General features: G+C 56.9%; 1 protein-coding gene across 1 annotated transcript in view; it reads right to left on the bottom strand.

Moving 5' to 3' along the window:
* LOC308246847 (SCO-spondin-like) overlaps positions 1-22,344 on the bottom strand; it is a gene marked incomplete at its 5' end in the record, with an annotated part of 36,181 nt that overhangs the window by 4,011 nt on the left and 9,826 nt on the right. Inside the window, 53 exon segments of the mRNA XM_080665180.1 lie at positions 1-20; positions 183-235; positions 909-964; positions 5,470-5,590; positions 5,682-5,727; positions 5,822-6,073; positions 6,312-6,482; positions 6,627-6,673; positions 7,699-7,951; positions 8,242-8,406; positions 8,742-8,915; positions 9,575-9,666; positions 9,819-9,944; positions 10,058-10,184; positions 10,288-10,410; positions 10,503-10,682; positions 11,387-11,543; positions 11,547-11,551; positions 11,644-11,769; positions 11,772-11,813; positions 12,600-12,743; positions 13,058-13,234; positions 13,409-13,463; positions 13,619-13,772; positions 14,210-14,288; positions 14,291-14,359; positions 14,455-14,631; positions 14,717-14,807; positions 14,811-14,846; positions 14,848-15,002; positions 15,126-15,357; positions 15,452-15,543; positions 15,670-15,777; positions 16,833-17,035; positions 17,510-17,648; positions 17,651-17,729; positions 17,733-17,743; positions 17,945-18,055; positions 18,265-18,418; positions 18,420-18,450; positions 18,516-18,618; positions 18,750-18,899; positions 19,137-19,191; positions 19,194-19,251; positions 19,337-19,470; positions 19,581-19,762; positions 19,765-19,776; positions 20,378-20,512; positions 21,042-21,080; positions 21,083-21,297; positions 21,524-21,618; positions 21,734-21,877; positions 21,879-21,924. Of these exon segments, the coding sequence (XP_080521306.1) occupies positions 1-20; positions 183-235; positions 909-964; positions 5,470-5,590; positions 5,682-5,727; positions 5,822-6,073; positions 6,312-6,482; positions 6,627-6,673; positions 7,699-7,951; positions 8,242-8,406; positions 8,742-8,915; positions 9,575-9,666; positions 9,819-9,944; positions 10,058-10,184; positions 10,288-10,410; positions 10,503-10,682; positions 11,387-11,543; positions 11,547-11,551; positions 11,644-11,769; positions 11,772-11,813; positions 12,600-12,743; positions 13,058-13,234; positions 13,409-13,463; positions 13,619-13,772; positions 14,210-14,288; positions 14,291-14,359; positions 14,455-14,631; positions 14,717-14,807; positions 14,811-14,846; positions 14,848-15,002; positions 15,126-15,357; positions 15,452-15,543; positions 15,670-15,777; positions 16,833-17,035; positions 17,510-17,648; positions 17,651-17,729; positions 17,733-17,743; positions 17,945-18,055; positions 18,265-18,418; positions 18,420-18,450; positions 18,516-18,618; positions 18,750-18,899; positions 19,137-19,191; positions 19,194-19,251; positions 19,337-19,470; positions 19,581-19,762; positions 19,765-19,776; positions 20,378-20,512; positions 21,042-21,080; positions 21,083-21,297; positions 21,524-21,618; positions 21,734-21,877; positions 21,879-21,924 (6,001 nt within the window).

The following is a 22,344-nucleotide window of genomic DNA, read 5'->3' as shown; positions in this document are numbered from 1 at the left end:
GGGTGACCAGATGGGCTGACCTGAGGTTGCACAGGAGAAATAGGCAGAGAGGATGAAGGGACCCCCCCCTCTTCCCTGCCTCCAGCCTGTCATGAGGGCTTTCCTTCCCCAGCCCCAGCACATGCCACTTCATCAGCAGGAATCAAGCAGGGGGTGAAGTCAAGAGTGGGCCCCTCTCTCACCCTCCTCACAGGGCCAGGAGGTACAGCTGGTGATGAGCCCAGAGACACAGGAGCTGGAGGAAGAGCAGCAGAGGGGCGGGTGCTATTGCAGGTACACCATGTCCCTTCCCCAAAATTCATATGTTGAAACCACAACCCCCAGAGTGTGACCTAATTTGGAGATAGGGTCTTTCCAGAGGTCACTACATTAAAATGAGGTCATTGAGTGGGCCCTCATCCAATATGACAGGTGTCCTTATACAAAGATGAAATTTAAACAGGGAGACAGATGTGCACAGAGGAGGATGTGGAGACACAGGGAGAAGACGGCCATGGGAAGACAGATTGGAGGGATGCAGCTTCCAGCCAAGGATGGCCAGCGAGCACCAGAGAGGAGGCAGAGAGGACGCAGGCCTGGACCAGACGCCCTCACAACCCTCAGGAGGAACCAACCCACCAACTATTTGACCTTAGATTTCTAGACTCCAGAACAGTGAGAAGATCCATTTGGTTGTTTAAGTCACCCAGTGGCAGCCCCAGCACAGTAAGACAGGTAGGAAGAGAAGACGAGTGGGGAGGGCGTGAGTGAGGGGCGCAAGCAGGCCTGGCCTCGGAGAGCTGGACGCTGTGCCTATAGGGAAAAGGCGTCTCCCTGGAAGCCAACCTCCCCTGCCGCTGAGGAGGGACAACAGGGTCCTTAGAGGTTCCAGAGCCACTGCATGAGGAGGGGGTCTCACCAGTTCTCACAGGGACGAAGCACAGTACTGCCTGGGGCAGTCCCGGGTGGGCACACACACATTGTTCTAGAATCAAAACCCCTGCATCATCCTCTAGTTGCTGGCCTGGGATGCTCTCCCAACCCCTGTCAGAGCTCAGCACCCCCTTCTTAGACCCCCACCTTCAAACATCTGTCCCTTCCCATTCTTGTCATTGGAGAGAATGGACCCCCAATTTCTGGGAGAAAAGGCCACCCCAATTGTAGAACATGACACTGCACTGTCAATTGCCCATGAAATCAGCTGACAAAGTATGAAAGGTACAATCCATATGGCAATCCCACATTTTCATCAACAACATAAAACCAGACAAACTAGGTGCACAGGGAATTCGGACAGAAGTCACTAGGGTCTCAAATCTTTTTTAAAACAGCCATCCAGACGCACATAGTTCAATGTCAGGTGCACTGAAGTTTGCCGGCCAATCCCTGAGAAAGAATTTCACTACCTTAGGGACTCCAATATATTACTACCTCAGTTTCACAAAGGAAGAAACTGAGGCACAAGAATACTCAGCCCAAAGTCACAGAGCTGCTAGTGGAAGACCCTGATTTGAACCCAGACTTCATGTGAGTCTGTCCTTTAACCACACCCATGGTTTGTCAGCATCTCTGTAAGCCCTCCCCCCAAAGCTTTTGTCTAAACTCCACCACCCCTGCTGCATTTCCTAGCCCTGGTTTCCACCACCCTCCAACTGGAGTGGCCGCCTCCCTGCTCTCCGCACCCTTCAATCTTTGAGGGCAAGTCAGGACCACCTCCTCTGGGAAGCCCACCACGACTGACACAGCCCCTGCCAGTCTGCATCTCTTGTTCTACAGCTTGCAAGCTCACTTCCTTTGAGTGGATGGCTCTGTCTTCATTCTATGGGCGCTGTGTCTGCTTTCACCAGACTGGAGGCTTTGTGAAGGCAGCCCCTGCTCTTTCCCCACAACGTAGCCCAAAACTGAGCATGCAGTACCAGGTGTACCGGTTGTTAATGCAGATTTTTTTCAATAGATGGAGTTACACATATGTTGATATATATGTGATTTAATATGTATGCTATTTTGTTGTATTGACAACAAGCTTCAAAACTTCATATGCCAAATTTTCTGAAGGTGTTAACATCATAGATATTTTTATGCTTAAAAATGTCAAATTTCGTGCCAAAAAAAAAGCATTTGCGGGAAGTTTTAATTCATGACTTTATTTTGAAGAAAAGTGCTACTGAGAGTTATCGTATACTTCGGGAAGCTTATGGTGAACATGCTCCATCTCAAGATACTTGTGAATGCTGGTTTAAATGCTTTAAAAGTGGTGATTTCGATGTGAAAGACAAAGAACGTCCAGGTCAACCGAAAAAGTTTGAAGACCAACAATTACAAGCATTATTGGATGAAGATGCGTGTCAAACTCAAAACAACTTGCAGAAAGATTAAACGTTGCTCAGCAAACAATTTCCGATGGTTTACAAGCAATGGGAAAGATTTTAAAGGAAGGAAAACGGGTGCCACATCAACTGAACAAAAGACAAATGGAAAACCAAAAAGTCATCAGTAAAATGTTGCTTCAATGGCACAAAAGAAAGTCTTTTTTGCATCATATTGTGACTGGCGATGAAAAGTGGATTTATTGTGAGAATCCCAAATGCACAAAAATCATGGGTTGATCCAGGTCAACCATCAACACTGACTGCAAGGCCAAATTGCTTCAGAAAGAAGACAATGCTCTGAGTTTGGTGGGATCAGGAAGGTGTGGTGTATTATGAGCTTCTAAAACCAGGTGAAACCATTAATACTGATCGCTACTGACAACAAATAATCAGTTTGAACCACGCTTTGATCATAAAACAACCAGAATGGGCCAGAAGACACAGCAAAGTAATTTTGCTTCATGATGACGCACCATCACACACTTCAAAACCAGTTACAGACACGTTAAAAGATCTTGCCTGGGAAGTATTAACCCACCTGCCGTATTCACCAGACCTTGCTCCTTCAGATTACCACTTGTTCCGATAGATGGCTCACGCACTTTCTGAGCAGCACTTCAAAACGTACGAAGAAGTGGAAAATTGGGTCTCTGAATGGTTTGCCTCAAAACAAGAAAAGTTCTATTGGGCCGAAACCGGTTTGGCTCAGTGGATAGAGCGTCGGCCTGTGGACTGAAAAAGGTCCCAGGCTCGATTCCGGTCAAGGGCATGTACCTTGGTTGCGGGCACATCCCCAGTAGGGGGTGTGCAGGAGGCAGCTGATCGGTGTTTCTCTCTCATCGATGTTTCTAACTCTCTATCCCTCTCCCTTCCTCTCTGTAAAAAATCAATAAAATATATTTTAAAAAAAAGAATCTTAAAAAAAAAAAAAAGAAAAGAAAAGTTCTATTGGGACAGTATCCACAAATTACCTGAAAGATGGGGGAAATGTGTAGCTAGCGATGGACATTACTTTGAATAAAGCACTTTTGATGTTTCTCTTGAAATTACCATGTTTTCTTTGATTACAAAATCCGCACTATTAATCGGTTAAGGGTTGATCCCCATTTTTAACCTGTTACCAGTTAAAAATGCCAATACCGGTTAATTCGCATTTTTAACCGGTAAAGGATTGATCCGCATTATTAACCAGTTCACCGGTTAAAAATGCCCATACCGGTTAATAATGAGGATACTGGTTAAAAATGGGGATCAACCCTTAACCGATTAATAGTGCGGATTTTGTAATCAAAGAAAACATGGTAATTTCAAGAGAAACATCAAAAGTGCTTTATTCAAAGTAATGTCCATCGCTAGCTACACATTTCCCCCATCTTTCAGGTAATTTGTGGATACTGTCCCAATAGAACTTTTCTTTTCTTTTTTTTTTTTTTAAGATTCTTTTTTTTAAAATATATTTTATTGATTTTTTACAGAGAGGAAGGGAGAGGGATAGAGAGTTAGAAACATCGATGAGAGAGAAACACCGATCAGCTGCCTCCTGCACACCCCCTACTGGGGATGTGCCCGCAACCAAGGTACATGCCCTTGACCGGAATCGAGCCTGGGACCTTTTTCAGTCCACAGGCCGACGCTCTATCCACTGAGCCAAACCGGTTTCGGCCCAATAGAACTTTTCTTGTTTTGAGGCAAACCATTCAGAGACCCAATTTTCCACTTCTTCGTACGTTTTGAAGTGCTGCTCAGAAAGTGCGTGAGCCATCTATCGGAACAAGTGGTAATCTGAAGGAGCAAGGTCTGGTGAATACGGCAGGTGGGTTAATACTTCCCAGGCAAGATCTTTTAACGTGTCTGTAACTGGTTTTGAAGTGTGTGATGGTGCGTCATCATGAAGCAAAATTACTTTGCTGTGTCTTCTGGCCCATTCTGGTTGTTTTATGATCAAAGCGTGGTTCAAACTGATTATTTGTTGTCAGTAGCGATCAGTATTAATGGTTTCACCTGGTTTTAGAAGCTCATAATACACCACACCTTCCTGATCCCACCAAGTGCAGAACATTGTCTTCTTTCCAAAGCGATTAGATCTTGCAGTCAGTGTTGATGGTTGACCTGGATCAACCCATGATTTTTGTGCATTTGGGATTCTCAAAATCCACTTTTCATTGCCAGTCACAATATGATGCAAAAGAGACTTTCTTTTGTGCCATTGAAGCAACATTTTACTGATGACTTTTTGGTTTTCCATTTGTCTTTTGTTCAGTTGATGTGGCACCCGTTTTCCTTCCTTTAAAATCTTTCCCATTGCTTGTAAACGATCGGAAATTGTTTGCTGAGCAACGTTTAATCTTTCTGCAAGTTGTTTTTGAGTTTGACACGCATCTTCATCCAATAATGCTTGTAATTGTTGGTCTTCAAACTTTTTCGGTTGACCTGGACGTTCTTTGTCTTTCACATCGAAATCACCACTTTTAAAGCATTTAAACCAGCATTCACAAGTATCTTGAGATGGAGCATGTTCACCATAAGCTTCCCGAAGTATACGATAACTCTCAGTAGCACTTTTCTTCAAAATAAAGTCATGAATTAAAACTTCCCGCAAATGCTTTTTTTTTGGCACGAAATTTGACATTTTTAAGCATAAAAATATCTATGATGTTAACACCTTCAGAAAATTTGGCATATGAAGTTTTGAAGCTTGTTGTCAATACAACAAAATAGCATACATATCAAATCACATATATATCAACATATGTGTAACTCCATCTATTGAAAAAAAATCCGCATTATTAACCGGTACACCTAGTAGGTGTTCAATAAATAACACAAGAGAACAGAGTATTCAATCAGGCATGAAGCCTAAAGACCTTCTAGGCCTATGACCATTTCACAAATGAAAAAATAGAGGCCTAGGAAGGCATGAACGTGACTGGCCCAAGCCACTTGCTGGTTGCTGGCAGAGCTGGGCCACCACCCCTGAGTTCAGTGCTCTCTCCTCAGTCAGCTGTACTGAAGACCCTCTCAGGGTCTCCCTGTCTCTAGCCCCTTACCCTTGGCTCTGTCTCTGTCCAGGCCCCACCTGTCTTCCCAGTCCCCAAGGAGGTCAGGCAGGGAGGACGCTCACCAGCAGGAGCATCCCGGCGGGGCAGTAACAGCCAGGCAGGCAGCTCTGGTTAGTCCTTCCAGGGGCGTTGAGCTCTGCACAGGAGGCAGGGCCCTGGGCACAATCCAGCCACTGCTTGTCGCTGGGACATACACAGAAATTGACAGCCCAGCCCAGACTCACTCAACTCTCCCCCAGGCTCCCAACCTGGGAGAGATACTAGCTCCCGGTACAGCCGGGAGGTCACAGGGCTGCACAGGAACTCAGGGAGAGAGGTCCCTGGGGTGACAGGGAGGGGTTGACAGGGCCCAGGGTCAGGTGGGGATGAGAACATGTGTGCAATGGAGAGGTGAGTCCCCAGGGCAGCCCTCACCTGCACAGGGCTGCAGGCCACAGGTGGAGAAGTCCACAGGGCTGTTCGGGCCACTGCCTCGGGTACAGTTCCAGAAGCCACCACCACAGGGCACAGAGCACGGAGACCAGGGGTCCCACTCCCCACTGGGACTGGAGTCGCCCCTGGTCACTGTGGGCCCTGCCCTCTGACAGCCAGCCCACCTTCTCCTCACACCTACACACCTGGGCACATTCTCCCCCTGGATCCCAGACACCCTAGGGCGCCCCCTCCCTTCCCACATCCATCCCTAGGGGACCTCACACCTCTGGAGGTTCTGGGATTCGGCCTGGAGCAAGGCTGGCCTCCAGGGAGGTCCCCTCTCAGGGCTCCCTGGGGACCACATCTTTGTGGCATCTCTTAGGGAGGGCCCTTGTACTTCTCTTGGGGTGCACAGGGGGTGGGGGGATTTGACTGGAAGTGTTCTTGCCTCCTCTCTGGGGGGTTCCTGGACCTCAGTCCCAGCACTAACCTTGACATGGCCACAGGCTACAGAATTCAGCCTCCATATTGGGGCCCTGGCATGCAGCACCCCAAAGGCTGCCGGGGGGCGCAGTGCCTGCCCGGAAACGCCGCCGGATCCCTACGATGCAGCTGCGGCTGCAGAGACTCCACGGGGTCCAGGGGCTCCAGCCACAGGCCACTGCCAGGGAGGGGCACAGGAGGTATGAAAGCAGGTCAAGCCATCCCTGCACACCCACTTCCCTGGGGAATCATTGAGGAAGCCCAGAGTTGATCTCTGAATGGGTTCAGCACCCCCTCTGGTCCCTGAGGGCCCTGTGGGTACCTGGGCAGGGCTCCGAGGTGCATGCCATCTCGCCAGAGACACAGGTGCTGCAAAGAGAGGGCCCATCATGGCCAGTCAGTCCCTGCCCTTAGAGCTCTGGGTACCTGCCCCAGGGGAGGCGGCTAGGCTACCATGTCCACTGCAGAGGACAGAAACTGGGGGTCTGGGCAGTAGAGCGAGTTGCTCATGTCCTACATGAATTTCACATGTGACCCAGGATTGTCACTAAGAGCAGCAGCCCACCTTCTGTGAGCTCCCACACGCCCTGGCACCGGGCAGCCCTTGATCTCATGATTTTATCAAGGCGTTACCTTTTCATGCTTTATATTCCATTTGTATTTATTAAACAGTGTTTAGAAATAACTTTGAGTGACTCTCCAGGGCCAGGGAGGAGCGATTTAGAGAGAGCAGGTCCTAACTTGAATCTCCTGGGGAGGAAAATGGTGTACTTTTCTTCCCTTTCACTTTTCTCTGATAAATGTTTTAAAGCCCACTTGTCAAAGAAAAACAGTCTGAGAGAAAAAATCAAAAAGGAAAGGGGCAGGGGGAGGAAGGATGAAGGAGGAAATTGAGGGAGGAGCCGGATGATAAAAAATAAAAAGGAAAATGAAGAAAATGAAATGACATTGAGAGAAAGGAAAATGAGAAGAGGGAACGGGGTTAGCTTACCCTCTGGTGGCACGGCCTGATATACGCTTTGAATACTGGGTGCTTCTAGGTTTCTGATTGGAAATCAGTGAAAATTCAGGAAAGAGAAGCAAAAGTAACTGGAGGAGTAGAAGCCCCTACCCAGGCTCTAGTCCCATCATAAATCGTTTCACTTATCTGAACCTCAGTCTTCCCATAAGTCAAATGGGCATGACAATTCCTTACAGACTCCTGCCCCTCCAGGCCAGGCAGCATCTCATTCACTCTGGTATTCACAGGGCCTAGGCCTGGCACGATGGAGGCATGCTGAACACACTCTCCCACCCCCATCTCCAGTGCATGTGAGTCCACACCTGCTCATCTCTGGAACCTCCAAGCCCCTGTCCCTCCTCTGCCACCTTTTGCCCTGACTCTGGTGGCCTACCAGTTGTTACAGGAGTCAAGGTGAGCCACTGCTCCCGGTTTGTAGACACGGCCATGCATCTGGCAGGGGCACCGAGTGCTGGGTAGGCAGCTGGCATTGTGCAGGAAGAGGCCAGGGGGGCAGGTGCAGCCAGGGCCCCAAAAGCTGGTACATTCCACCCCTGGGCCCTGAGCCAGGCACAGCCAAGAGCACGGACCCCCCTCTAGGCGACATTGCTCGGCTGAGCAGAACACCATGTCCCCTGGGCACTGGGCTGGATGGGAAGACAGAGCTGGTCTCAGGCAAGGGCTGGGGAGGGAAGGACAGAGGGGGACCTGCATGCAGGTGACTGGTGATGGCCTGTTGATAGGATTGAGAAGCCGGAGGAGGCCCCCTCCCTCGGGCCACAGCTGGTACCTGGTCTCCAGTGGGTAGGAGCTGGAGGAGACACAGGAAATCCAGCAAAGTCTCTCTTAGCTCAAGAGAGGTGTGCAAAGGTGGGGCTAAGGAAAGGTCAAAATCCCCAGGGACTTGCTGGAGAACAACTGGGAGGGGATCTGGCACCTGTGCACGGCTGCGTGTTGCAGTCCCTGGTCTGGCTGTGGGGTCCCTGGCATTCGGCGTCCCCAGCAGCCGAGCCAGAGCAGCTGCGCCCACGTGTCTGGATGCCTCCATCACAGGGGGCTGAGCAGGTGGACCAGGGGGCCCACAGACCCCAGGCGTTTGGCACTGTCAGGAAGAGGCAAGTCTGCCATCAGGACAGGACAGAGACGTGGCAGGGAATGAAGCACAGGAGGGGCTGGAGCTGTGTGGTATGCAGGGTCTTCACCAAAGCTTCAGCCCCACAAACACCCACACCTCCCAGGCTACCCCAAACTCTGTTTCAGGCCAGGTCCACCCTGTTAATCTCATGCTGGGCTTCCTGGGGGGAGGCTGGGGTGGGGGAGAAGCTTTGGGACTGTCCCCTCCCACTCCAGGTGCTCACACCCTGCCCACAGGGTCATTCTTCTCCTTTGCTCCTCACCCCACCCTGACACCCAGGCCACCCCAGGGGCAGGATATACCTGGGCACACAGAGGGACTGCAGGGCTCCTCCTGAGTGGCCTCTCCTGGGCAGGATGTGTTCCCCAGGCTGGGGCGGAGCCGGGACCGACTACGCCAGCCTGGGCTCCCTCCAGGAGCAAGGCAGCTCTGGGAGCAGGCGGACCAGGGGGCCCAGGGCGTCCAGCCCAGCACCTCTGGAGGGGGAAGGGGCTGCTGCAGAGAGGTCCTGGCAGGGCTGGGGAGGCTTGGGGGCCAGGGTCAGGTCTGAGAAGCTACAAGGTCAGACAAGGGCTGCTCTTCTGAGACCCCCACCTCGACATGTCTACTCCCCATCCTCTTATTCCCCCCATCAACTCTTCCAGAGCCTTCTAACCCACTGTCCTTCATCTGGCTTCAACGTTGGAAACTGTAGCGTCCCCACGGACCCATCAGTTCACCAGCAGCCACTTTCCACCGCTCCTCCCTCTCCTGCTGTGAGAGCCTGGCCCAAACCCCCGGGACCCAGGCCTGCCCCCCCACTCTCCTGCCCTCTCCTCTGCCCCATCCACTCTGTACACAGCGAGGCACAGAGACCTCTGCTGGCCCCAGCTTTGCCTGAGCGGGTTCAGTCTCACCCCCACGCCCTGCTCCCCCCAGGCAGACCTGCTCGTGGGCCCTGGGCTGTATGGCAAAAGGTCGCTGCTGGGGCCCTGGCCTCCCACCCAAGCCCATACACCAAGGCCAGTAAGTTCCAGGGCTGCCTCTGGGATGGATGGGGAGCCTTCGCTATGCCCGTGCCAATCCTGCCATGTTCCCAGGACAGGAATTGGGAGAGAAAGGTCGGCATTGGGAGGGGGGTGGCCCCTGACCTTACCCGTCCTGCACTCAGTGTGGCAGGCCTGCAGCTCCTGCATGTCGCCCTCACAAGGGGCACCCCCGGAAGCAGCCGGAGGGTTGGAGGGAGACCTGGGGAGAAGGCCCGCCTGGGCAGCTGCTCTCCTGTCCCTGCCTCTCACTCCTGCCTTCTTCATCTGTCCATCCACCTCCCACCACCACACTCTTCCCTGCCACACCCCTTCCCTTCCTTCTCTCTTTTCCTTTCTCTCTGCCCTGCACACCTGAACCTGGCCCTCACTCCGGAGCCACAGGAGCGGTCGCAGGGACTCCAGGAGGACCAGGCTGACCAGCCGCAGGGCACGGGGCAGCCCCCTGGTTCACACAGTAGCGCCCCCTTCTCACACATGCTGCAGGGGGCAGAGAGAAAGGCCAGGGAGGCAGGGCTGGAAGGGAGGAAGGGGAGGAGCCTGTCCCCTCACCCAGCCCTCCCCAAGGGAGCAGCTGTCCTCACCGTCCTCACCATCGGCTGCAGTCCAGGAAGAAGGGATGCCCGGGCTGCCTCAGCTCTCCGCCCAGGAGGCAGGGGCACTCCGAGAGTGGCAGGCAGTGGGCGTCATGGAGGAGGAGGCCCGGGGGACAGCGGCATCCTGGGGTGTAGCAAGGGGGCACTCAGTTCCAAGTGTGGCTGGGCACCCCACACTCCCCCTGAAGGTTCTGTCCGCAGCACCCCTGCTGCTGGGTGCTCCTCACCCTCCAGACAGTGCCCATTGCAGTTTCTGTTGGCCTCAGGATCCAGGCAGGAGGGTGGGCACAGGTGCACCAGCCCCTCCCGGCACAGCACAGCACTGACGTGCACACGGCCCAGCCCGCAGTCTGGTGGGAGTTGGGCATCAGGTGACTTAGAGACACCCCAATGGCCCCACCCCACAGGGTCCCACCCTCTAACCCCACCCAGCTCCCCTTACCTGTGCCCCCTATACAGGGCTGTAAGCCATAGCGTGTCCTTTCTTGGGAGGCCCCAGGGCAGGGGGCACCACCATTCTTGGGCGGGGGGTCCACGCAACTCCTCCAGCGACTCCGATGACCACCCCCACAAGAGACACTGCAGGGTCCCCAGGCTTCCCATACAGTCCACACTCCGGCCACTGCAGAGAAGGAAGAGTGAGGGTGGACCGAGAGCCCAAAGGAACAAGGAAGGTGCTAGAGAGAGCAAGTGGTCGAGCGGAGAGGAGCCTGGAAGCCACCAGCAGGGCAGCCTAGGGCAGCCCCCCAGGGGCTCCGCTGCTTCCTCTCTGTCCCAGGAAACCTCCCCTGGGTGTGGGCACCTGGGCAAAGACCTCTAGATGCCTCCTGAGGGAAAGTCCCTGGTCCCCAGCAAAGGGCTGGGACAGAGCTGGAGCAGGGTGCACCCTGCAGGCAGTGGCCAGAAGCCGGGGTAGAAGGCCAGACGTGGGGGCTGCAGAGATCCCGATGTGGGATCCACAGAACAGAAGGGCTACAAGGCCTTGGGCACAGAGCGCAGGACAAAGAGCTCAGCTGGTTTCCCTCTCTCAGGTGGGAGCTACTGCTACTCTGGTTCCCACACTGGGGGTGTCTGGGACCTATCCAGGGCCACTTGGGCAGGAAGAGGGCAGGGCAGGGGACAGGCTTCCTGACAAGCCTTCTGGAAGCCTGAGGCTGTGACATCAGAAGGGGTTGACCCCCCAGAGTCCCGGAAGGAGTCTGGACACTGAGGTCCCAGGAGCAGGGACATTTCCCTGGTGCAAGAATCTGATGGGAACCCACCCCAGGTATTCCCCCAGGGGAAGTGGGGGGCTGAGGAGGCCCAAGGGCTTCAATTCCCAGTTACCTGGGCAGGCCTGCACGAAGCAGAGCTGGCTGCAAAGCCGGTCAGGAGGGCAGCTGCCCCCAGGCAGGGGAGGCCGCAGCAGCTCCCTGCGCTGGAAGGTGACACCCAGCCCACAGTTGAGGCTGCAAGGGCTCCAGCCAGACCAGGGTGCCAGCCTTCAGTCCACTACGGGGGAGGGGAAGAACAAGTGGGCCAGGCTCAGAGGGGACTCACTTTGGGGTGGGGCCTCAGGAGTGCCCCCCCAGCCAGACACACACCACAGCCCTCCTCATCTGAGCCGTTGTGGCAGTCAGGCCACAGGTCACAGCGCCGCTGGGTGGGCAGGCACTCCCCGCTGCCACAAGTCAGCTGCCTCGGGGAGCAGAGGGCTCGAGAGGAGGGCAGCCAGGCAGGGCCGTTGTGGGCATCGTGAAGGGCACAGGGCTCGCTGCCCAGGAGGGGTGGAGAGGAGGAAAGGATAGTGATTCTGGTTGTACTTCAGTCAAGAGCAGAACAGAGCTTGCTGACCCCGGCCTCCCTTCCTGACGCCTCCCACACCTATGCAGGCCTCCCTCTACTGTGTGTGGGTGGATCCTGGGGTCTGCACAGGCTCCCACAGTCTCTGCGTATCAATGGCTCTTTGAGTGTCCAGAGAGGCCACAGTGTCTAAAAGAGCAGTTCACTCGCCCTGACGGGTTTGGCTCAGTGGATAGAGCATCGGCCTGCGGACTAAAGGGTCCCGGGTTCGATTCCAGTCAAGGGCATGTACCTTGGTTGCGGGCACATCCCCAGTAGGGAGTGTGCAGGAGGCTGCTGATCAATGTTTCTCTCTCATTGATGTTTCTAACTCTCTATCCCTCTCCCTTCCTCTCTGTAAAAAATCAATAAAATATATTTAAAAAAATAAATAAATAAAAGAGCAGTTCACTCCCTCAGGTAACCCCTTCCTGAATGGGTGTTCCCTGGGTGCCCCTTACTGTGATTAACTAACACTGGATCTCTCTTCTGATTGGAAGACTAGGCTTTGACATAGTAATCTACTTTGAATGGACAGATGGACAGATGGGCGAGTGGGTGGGTGGTGAGATGGGTGAATAGATGGATGGATAATGAATGCATGGATAATGGATTCATGAGCTAAAAATGGGGGGCTTTAGCAAACCTAAAGCCCTCTTGCTATCAAATCCCACAGGACAACAGACCCTGTGGGGAGCCCTGCAGACCCCATGCTCACCACAGTGCCTCTCATCGGAGCCATCCAGACAGTCCTCCCTCCCGTCACACAGCTGCTCCTGCTCCACGCAGCCCAGCACCTCCCAGGGCACCTGGCCTGGGCTGCACTGCACGGGTGGGAAGGGCCCTGGGGCGATGCTCTGGCCTGTGGGCACCACCACAGCCAGCTGACCAGACACATGGCCCACCTCGTCCCCCCTCCCTGAGCCACCTCCCAGCAGCCCCCAACCTCTCCTCCTAACAGCTGGTGTGGCCCCCTCCCTGCCTCTCTCAGGAGAGTGGAAAAGTTGTGAACTATGTCCGGACACTTCGGTCCTAGTCCTGGTCCTACAAAAACCCTGACCTCACCTAGAGCTGTGTGACCTTGACCAAAGCAGCCAACTTCCCAGGGCCTCTGTCCCCCACAAGGAAGCTGCAGGGAGGCTTGGGCTCTGTAGGCAAAAGGCCAAGGAATCTTACTGGCAGGGGCCACTGGAGTCATGGGGTGGGGCTGGAGCACCGTCACAGCTGCCATTCCTGGTTGCAAGGCAGGGGCCTCGGGCTGGGATGTGGGGGTGATGGTCACTCTCTGCACAGATCCCCCAGGACTCAGGTGAGGCACCTCAGAGGCTGGCACACGACTCACTGGCCCCTTCCCTGTGGAGAGGGGTGAGGTCTGCCAGCTGCCCTTCCCAAGACGAGGCCACAAGGGCCCTCCAGAGGGTATCCAGGCTTTAGAGTGGTACAGGGTGCTGCCACCTCTGGTTTCCTCTGAGTCCTCGCCATCCTTCTCCCCTTGGGGCTCCTCTGCCCCGCTCCAGACCCACTCACCAGGCAGGGCACAGTGGCAACATGACTCTCCCCTTCCCTCCACCAGGACCCAGTCCTGTGGGCAAGAGACAGGCTAGACATGCTGAGCTGGCCACCTGCCTACCTCCATTTCCGACCTGGTCCATCAGGCCTTCACACACTCCCCCTCCACCCACACTCCCTTCCCACCATACTGCCCCGCCCCCAAGCCCTACTCCTATGTCCCCTCACCTGGGGGCAGCTGCCCAGAGGGCAATAGGGGGAGCAGCAGGCTGTGCCATTGTGCAGACACTGGCAGACCGTGCATGGGCTCCCTTGCCCGCGCTCCCCTACTTGGTGGACCTGGCCATGCTGCTCACAGCCCCCACAGGGCTTGGTCTGGTACCTGGGAAGGGAGGGTCACCCTGTCACCTGAACCCCAGCCCTGCACCTGAGAAACTGCAACTAGCCAGTGGGACCTGTCCCGGGGGATGGGTGGGGGGGCCAGGGCAGAAAGGTCTGACTACACCCCACAAGCACCACCCAGGTCCCTGAGAGGCACAGGATGCAAACCAGACCCATACCCGCCCCTGCACTTGTCCAGCTGCATTTGTGGGCTCCTTACCCCCCTTTAGGACCTAGAGACATGAAACTGGTGTAGGAGGAGGCCAGGTTTCCCCAAAGATATGCTGGAAGTCCTGGGCTTTAGACAAACAGGGTTCCTCATTCGGGGTCTGTGGGACATGTGGAAGCTCCTGGCCTGAGAAAGGCACCCAGGCAGCTACCTAGTGGAAGCTGGAAGAAGGGGTCCGGTCCCTGCGGTCCCGGGTAGGTGTCAAGTACCTGCGAGCTTTGCGGTGGAGGCCTGGGCACCTGCAACCTGGGCCGAAGAGGGGGGGGTTGCTGGGGCTCCAGAAGGACCCTGAATGCTGTGGCTCCCGCAGGGACCCAGGCACTCAGCCCAGAGGGACCAGGACGACCAGCCACAGTTCACTGAGAAAGGACCAAGAGTCAGGGGCCGGAGCAGGGTTGGGTGCCTGGCTAGGTGGGACCCCTAGGTCAGGGCCAAGGGTGAGACCTCACGGCACAGTCGGGGTTGGGCCGGCAGCTCCGGGGCCGCCCGTCTTGGCAGATGCAGAGCTGGCAGTCAGCCTTAATGTGCTGCCCAGGCCAGTAGCGGGCACCGTCCACCAGGCAGGGGCACTCCCAGGGCCACATACACTGCCCCTCACTGCCCAGCACTTGTCCTTTGGGGCACCAGCAGCCTAGAAAAGGCCAAGCGTGAGGCACCCCTGCAGAGAGCTCAGCTCTGGGCATGCCCACCACGCCCAGAGCCTGGAGCCCCCTCACCTGGGCTGCTGCAGGGCCGGTCAGCGGGGCATACTGTCTGACCAGAAATGTCATCACAGGTCAGAAGGCAGGGGGCACCGGGCCAGAATACTCACTCCTCAGAGCAGATTCCCCCCACCGTTCCCTCCTCCCTTCCACTCACGGGTCTGGCGGGAGCTGTGAGGGCCCCCAGGCAGCATGACGCAGGCCTGGCCCCCATTCTGGGGTAGGTGGCACTGTCGCTGCCGGGTCATGGTGCCCCTGCATGGCTCAGAGCACAGGGACCAAGAGGTCCATTCACCATCCACTGTGAGGAGGGACCCACAGGCAGGGGCACCATGAGGTCTGGGTAGGAGCTCAGTGGCCTTCCTCACCCAGCCTCTCTGGGCCCCACCATCCCCACTGCCCTCCCAAGTGCCCGGCTCTTCACCTGGGCAGGCAGCCGTGAAGCAGGCTTGAGTCTGGTGCTCGGGGCCAGGGCAGAGCTGCAGCACCGGGAGCTTGGGCAGGGAACAGTGGCGGCTCCGGCCCTGCACCCCAGGCCCACATGTGTGGCTGCAGGACCCCCATGAGCTCCAGGGTCCCCAGGCCCCACAACCCTGCTCTTCTGGGGAGAGTTCTGCCTCTCCTGCCATTTCACAATCAGGCTTCCCATCGCACACCTGGGGAAGGAACGGGTCAGGGCCCCTTTCTCGTTGGGTGGCACAATGGCTCTGCCCCCTGCACCACCACCACCCCCCACCCCCCACCTCTCACCAGCTGGAAATTGATGCAGAGGCCATCCGGGCAGGAGTATTCCGGGCAGGGAATTCCTGTCCTGTTGGGGCCTCCCGGGACAGGCAGCCCCTCTAAAGGGAAGAGGAGATAAAACACAGTCAGGTAGGGAGAGAGAGCCGCCTCCTGCCCCCACCCCCACCAGCCTTGGCCTCCATCAGGGAAACCAAGTTCTATATCACAGGCCAGCTTGTCCTCACCCTGGGGACAGTCGAGGATCCCATTACAGAGCTGCTCAAGACTGAGGCACAGCTGGGGAGCGGAAGGACAGGGGAGGAGGTCCCTGCATGGGGGCAGCTGGGTGGAGCCTGTGGGCACAATAAGGGTACTGCTGTGCGCCTACCCCTCCCGTCCTCTCCCTGCAGAGGGGCTGTAGGGGGAGAGGGGTTGGAAAGAGGCAGAGCCAACCGTAGAGAGCGCCTGGGAAGGCACATGGGCATTCTTTAATTATTGTCAGCTGAACCCAAGGCGACAGGCAAAGCCGCGTCTTGGTTACATATCTTACCAAAAAGGTAAGGGTGTTATCAGCTTGACCTTCATTTCAGCCCAGGTGTCGGGTAGTGGGTTTTGATATGTAAATCCAGTCAAGCACCAGGAATGCTCGGGCCTACTCAAGAATGCAAATAATCTCCTTTGTCTTGACTTTTGGTGAAACTTCCTGGTATGTGGGGGTATAAAATAAACACGCTGCATGGGCTATGGGTCACTGTCTCTCCAGCAGAAGAGGGCAGCGGTCCCACCCGGTTCCCAGCTTTTTCCTTCCATTTTGTGTCTGGTCTCTTTCTTTCTTTTATTTCTCAATCCCCAGCTCCTCTACTCAGGAACTGGACCCCCTCTCTAGCCGCGCTGGACGCGGAAAAGAGAGAATTATTTTTACATCAGCCAACTTGGGGCCTCACCTGGCTCAGAGATGCTTTGGGGAGAGGCCCAGGAGGGGCAGCCAGGCCCAGGTGTGAACAGTAGCTCCCCTACCCAGGGAGGAGGCTGGACATGAAGGGCTGACTTGCAGGGGCGCAAAGGGAACCCCTAAGTCTGGTGGAGAGGAGCTGGGGGTAGCCCTCCAAACAGGCCCACTTCCCATGCCCAGAAAGGCCCCCCCCCCCCCCTTTGAACATTTCTTGCCCAAATGTAGGCAAAGACAAAAGCCCTTTTCTTCTCTCCCTTGGGCCTGGGCAGAAGGGCAAGAGTTCTCAAAGAGTTTCATGAAAAAGATCAACGGAGACTGATGTCCCAGACCTAAGTCACTCTCTAGCTGGCACGCCACCCCAGCCGCAGGGAGCGAAGGCAGCCACTGGGTTTGGGGGTGTGGGGGTGGAGGTGGAAAAGATGGCGGGAGGGGTTGCGCGGGTGGGCAGGGGCCCACCGCAGGTGTCTGGGCCCTCGTCCGAGCCGTCGGGGCAGTGGGGAACGCCGTCGCACAGCTGCGCGGGGGCCACGCAGTGTGGGCCGCTGTCACAGGCCACGTGGGGGCGCGCACAGGGCCCACCGCAGCCGCGCTCGTCGCTACCGTCCGCACAGTCCTCCTCGCCGTCGCAGCGCCAGCCCCGCGGGGTGCACTCGCCGCTGCTGCACGGGAATTCCAAGGGGCCGCGGAGGGGCGCTGCAGCGGGTACCCCGCTAGACACCGCGGATAGACAGGGCTCCCCAGCCGGCCTGGCCCTTCCTTCTCCACCACCAGCTCCGCTCCAGCTACAGGTCCGCCCTGTCCGTGACCTGAGCCCGGCTCTCGCCCCACCTCCGAAACCTCCCCAAGTCCATTCGCTTCCCCATTCTGCTGTCCTATTGGTTTTCCAAAAGCTGTCCCTCTCCTCCAGGAATTTCCATTACCCTCCCCTCAGCCCAGAGGGGGCCTTGAACGTCAGGAAATAAGGTTTGGACTCTTTCAGCCCCCTCAAACACCTTCACTTCTTTCATTCTGATGTCTTCAGGAGGCTGGGTCTGTGCTCTGTTCCTTCCAGTCCAGCATGTGCCCCCAAATCCTCCCTCTGAGATGCCCTCCTGTCCTCCAACCCCCAGGCCTCCACACTCCAGCTTTCTCACCCCTTCTCCCTGTGGAGACTCACCAGGGCTGGGGCTGGCCAGGGGAGCTGGTGCAGTCTCCCAGGAGGGACTGGCAAGGTGCCAGCAGGGGGCGTGGGCAGAGAGGGGAGGGGGCAGTGCCCAGGCCCCTCATCTGCTCATCTGGGCAGTCCCAGATTCCGTCACACAGCTGGATGGCCCCCACACAGGTGCCATCGATGCAGGACACCTCCCCAGGGGTTCAGTTCACCTGCCCTGCTCCAGGGAAAGGAGGAGCTGGCCCCAGGGCACTGCCCCTTGTTATCACTGTGTGCTCCCACTCACACGCCCACAGGTGCCAACTTCCCAAAGGGAACCTGGATTGGAGAAGGAGGGGAGGTAGGCAGTTTGGGGCTCACAAGGTAGGCCTTGTGGGAAAGGTGCCTGGTGGGCTGGAGCTGGGCCAGGACCACCCACCCAGACAGGACTCCTCGTCAGCAGCATCTGGACAGTCAGGGTGTCCATCACAGAGCAGGGCCGAGGGCAGGCAGTGGCCGGAGCTGCAAGATATCTGCCCCTCCCTGCAGCCTGCAGTGGCACAGCCTGGTGTGGGGCAGGTAAGCAGGCTCAGGATGCCAACAAAGGGTCCCAGAGAAGTCCCTCACCCCAGAAAGGCCAGAACACATCTGCCTACCAGCTGCTGGTAATGGGAGCAGCAGCTTGGGAAGCTGTCCTAGGATACACATGAGGATCAACCTGTCATTCAGCCACTACCACACACAGGCGAAGACACTTACCCTCCTCATCTGAGCCATCGCCACAGTCGTCCTGGTTGTCACAAAGCCACTCGTGGGGTACCCAATGCCCACTCTCCTGGCATGGGGCCTCTCCCTCTGCACAGCCAGGCACAGGCTCCTCACAGCGGGTACTGTCACCCCCACAAAGCCACTGAATTCCCTAGCATGTGCCGAGCACATGATGTCCTGGGATCAAACGCAGCTCTGAGATAGCCCAGGGGTTATGGGGCTCCCCAAAGCCCCCCACTCACCAGTTCCCACAGGCCTTCTGTAGCACAGTTCCTGGTGGGAAGAAGCTGCCCCCCCCACCCCCCCACTCACAGGGACAGAAAGCCAGCTCCAAGCAGACTCCACCTGAGGTCACAGAGGGCAGGGCTTGGAGCACAGGGAACAACAGCCCTCACGCCAGCCCTGTCACTTGTGGCCTTGTGGCCCCTTCCCTGTCCCAGTGCCTCCTCCCCTCTCCCCATTCTGACCCTACCCACCATGCAGCAGAGTCCCCTCAGGGCAGAAGCAGCCCTCCACACAGGTGACAGCCTGGCAATGCCAGCCAGCTTCAGGACCATGGTCATGGCAGGTGGGGGGACACGTGGGGCCACAGGCCTCATACACCTGGCCTCCTTCACATTGCAGAGCTGGGTGGAGAGGAGAGAGGCTTGGTCACCAAGGTGCAAGGGCATCAGGATGCAAAAGCAGCAGGGGAGCCAGCCCAAGGTGACGGCCCTGAAGGGCATGGGGCTATAGTGTAGATTCCTGCTGAGACCCTCCCGAGGCTGTTTACAACATACGGGTTCTGCAGGGCAGCAAACATAGCACGTTTGGCTGGGGGTGGTGGGACTGGGCATCAGGGACTGAGGGCAGGGCACACTCACGGCAGAACTCCTGGCTGCACCAGCGAACGTGGAGCCCGTGTCGGGAGCATACGTCTGGTCTGCGTAGGTGGCAATGGCCAAGCAGAGACACTCACAGTCGCCTCCAGAATCACAGCTGTGGGAGGGAGGGGTCAGCCTCAGCAGCCGCTCTCCACCGCCACACACCCCTCCCACCCTGTCCCCAGGCCTGGCGCTCTCACCCCCATGCGTTGTAAACGCACCACTCCCACTCGTAGTGCTGCTGTGGGGGTACCTCCGCGTGGCACCGGGCAAAGAGTGGCTGCAGCAGCACCCTGCAGCAGGAGCGAGCCCAGGCGGCCTGGTGGGCATTCACCTGTGGATACAGCACTGTGGACCAGATCCCTCCGCAGCGCCCAGCCTCCGTTTCTCCCAGGGTTTCTGCAGCTGCACCCACTCCCTTTCCCATCTCCTGCCCTTGCTCACGGTGCAGGGGTGTGGCAGGTCCCCTGGCTCAGGGCACAGAGGACTGAGGTGCCAGGAGTGGGCGGCCAGCTCAGCAGTGGGCTCCAGGACTCCCTGGCGGCTCCGCAGGTCGTTACTGGCATCTCCATCAAAGTCTCCACACAGCCCAGCCACACAGCCGCGGAACTGCGGGGACAGCTGCCCAGAACCCGGGTGCCTGAAAAAAGGCAGCAGGGGGCCGATTGTGCAAAGAAATGACCCGTTGGCCTTCGTGGGGGCCCAGAGCAGGGTAAGACCAAGGACGCTATTGTTTGGGCGCCTGACCATCTGCGTGAGTACCGCCACCCAATAGGAGGCGTTGCTTCACTCTCTTTTTGGTGGGGGGAAGTGGGAGCCTACTTCCCTAACTACACCCAGGTTGGGGGACAGGAAAATTCTCCAAATGGGCAGATTCCAGCCAGGCTCCAGGTCAGACTGTGACACCCACCAGCCTTAGGGGACTCAGTGGCTGGAGGCTCAGATGTCAGCCCCGCTGTGCTGACCACCAGACTCCTTCCCACATGAGGGGTTATTTTGGTTTCCAATTTCTCAGTAACAGTCATTTCTAAAACACCAACCACTTTGTTTGGGTGGTGGATTGTTAGGAAATTTGGTATTTTCTAAATGTTTCTTCGGTGAGGAGGTACTGATTTCATAAGTAACAGGAACACAACTCTGACCACTGAAAACTCTGACCACTTGTAGGGAGGAGGAGTCTGGGGGAGTTAGACCCCTGGGAAAGGCAGGGGAGGGTCAGAGGGTTAGGGATGGGGCCTGACCTCCATCCCAGAGCAGACTGAGGCCCAGGCGGGTGGTGAGCAGCAGAAAGAGGCCAGCCCCGCCAAGGCTCAGCCCAGGGCCTGTGTAGACCTTGGGGGCTGTTACACTCACCCCATTCACTGTCACTGCCCGGCCTGTGGAGGAAGAGGGAAGCCATCAGGCTCGGCCTTGGAGTATGGGGCCTCCCAGATCCCCATGGGGTCCTGCCAGCCTCCCCTCCAACCTTCCTTTTGCTTCTCTAGCTACGTGACCTTGGTCAAGCCATTAGCCCTCTCGGGGCCTTAATTTCTTAGAGCCTTTCAGAATGATGATTCCCATTCACTGTCACTGCCCGGCCTGTGGAGGAAGAGGGAAGCCATCAGGCTCGGCCTTGGAGTATGGGGCCTCCCAGATCCCCATGGGGTCCTGCCAGCCTCCCCTCCAACCTTCCTTTTGCTTCTCTAGCTACGTGACCTTGGTCAAGCCATTAGCCCTCTCGGGGCCTTAATTTCTTAGAGCCTTCCAGAATGATGATTCCCAGCCAAGAGAGGAGGCGTCAGCTGCAGGGCACTGATACACGCAGGGGAGACACGGAGAGCCCGGGGCCTCAGCCACCCCTGTAGAGCTGTGAGGCCACCCAGCGTGCCCCTGCCTGGCAATGCCACCCTTCAGTGTCACCGTCACCTCTGAGCATGTGGACAACGGTGCTCTGCAGCCGCACGTCAGTGCCTTGGTGCAGGTGAGGCTCCTGGCCCCGCAGGGCAGGTTCTGGGCTGAGACTGTGAACTGGCCACTGGCCTCTCGCACCAGCAGGTATTCGCAGGCCCCGGGGAAGGTGAGGGCTAGCCCATCGAATGTCACATAATGGGGGGCACCCGATGCCTGGCTCCGTCCATCACACCGCTGGCCCATGCAGTGCCACTGCCTGCCCTGACACACGCTGTGGGCAAGGGGAAGAGGGGAAACAGTCACGAGGACAGGGATCGGCAGCTGTATCCAGGGGAGAAAACTGGTCAGGTTCCAAGCAACTCCAGAAAGACCCTCAGCTTGGGGATCCTGGAGGACTCCCATTGCCCAGGCAGTCTGGTTCTCCCACCCCACCCATTGCTCCAGCCCCAGCCAGGGGTCACAAGGTCAAAGGTTACAGGTCACAGGGCTGGGCATACCAAATGTTGCAGTCCTTGTGGATGGTAGCATTGGGTCGATACCACCTGCCGCCGTGACGCCAGGGACAGAGCTCAGGAGGCACACAGCGCTCGTCCTGGGCAGAGGCCAGGGACAAAGGGGCACCTTAGAGGACAACCCAATGCCCCGCCCACTCCTTCAGACAGCCAGGGGAGCAGGGCAGTGCCCTATGCAGCTCTCCCCAGACTTACCAGCAAAACGGTGCCTGGGGGACAGACACAGTCCCCTGTGCTGCCTGGGGGGCAGGAGTGGTTGGCACTGGGGCTGTCACAGGTGAGGAGGCAGGCACCAGGGACATGGACAAGCTCATGGGGACAGAATGCCCACTGGGGGGGTGCAGCGGCGATCACTGCAGTTCCAGAGGCCCCTGTCCTGGCACACACTGCGGACACAGAAGGAAGGTGAGAGGCAGTCCAAGGCTGGCCTCATCTCCAGGGGCCTGGTCTCACCTAGGAGTGGCTCAGGAACCCAGGGGTCCCAAGCCCCTAATGTCCACTCCAGAGATCTGAATGTCCTCCCCCAACACCCCAGTTGTTACAAGCACAGGGATTGGGGCTGTTCCCAGTACCCAGCCATAACTGGGCTAGATATTGTCACCCTTTCCTGCCCAAGTTCCAATGGGGCCATTCTCTGGGCTGTGGGGAGGGGCAGAGATAGTGAACTACCCACACCCAGCCTAGGTAGCGGGGGAATTTCACTGAAGTCTCACATGCACCCACCAAGCCCTGGCCCCTGGCTCCACCTCCATAGCTATGTAACTTGCTTTTACTTCTCCCTAACCCTTGGAAGAGCCTCTGGACCA

The sequence above is a fragment of the Plecotus auritus genome, assembly GCF_963455305.1.
Source record: "Plecotus auritus genome assembly, chromosome: 4".
Lineage (NCBI taxonomy): Eukaryota > Metazoa > Chordata > Mammalia > Chiroptera > Vespertilionidae > Plecotus > Plecotus auritus.
This window is presented reverse-complemented; position numbering and strand designations above follow the sequence as displayed.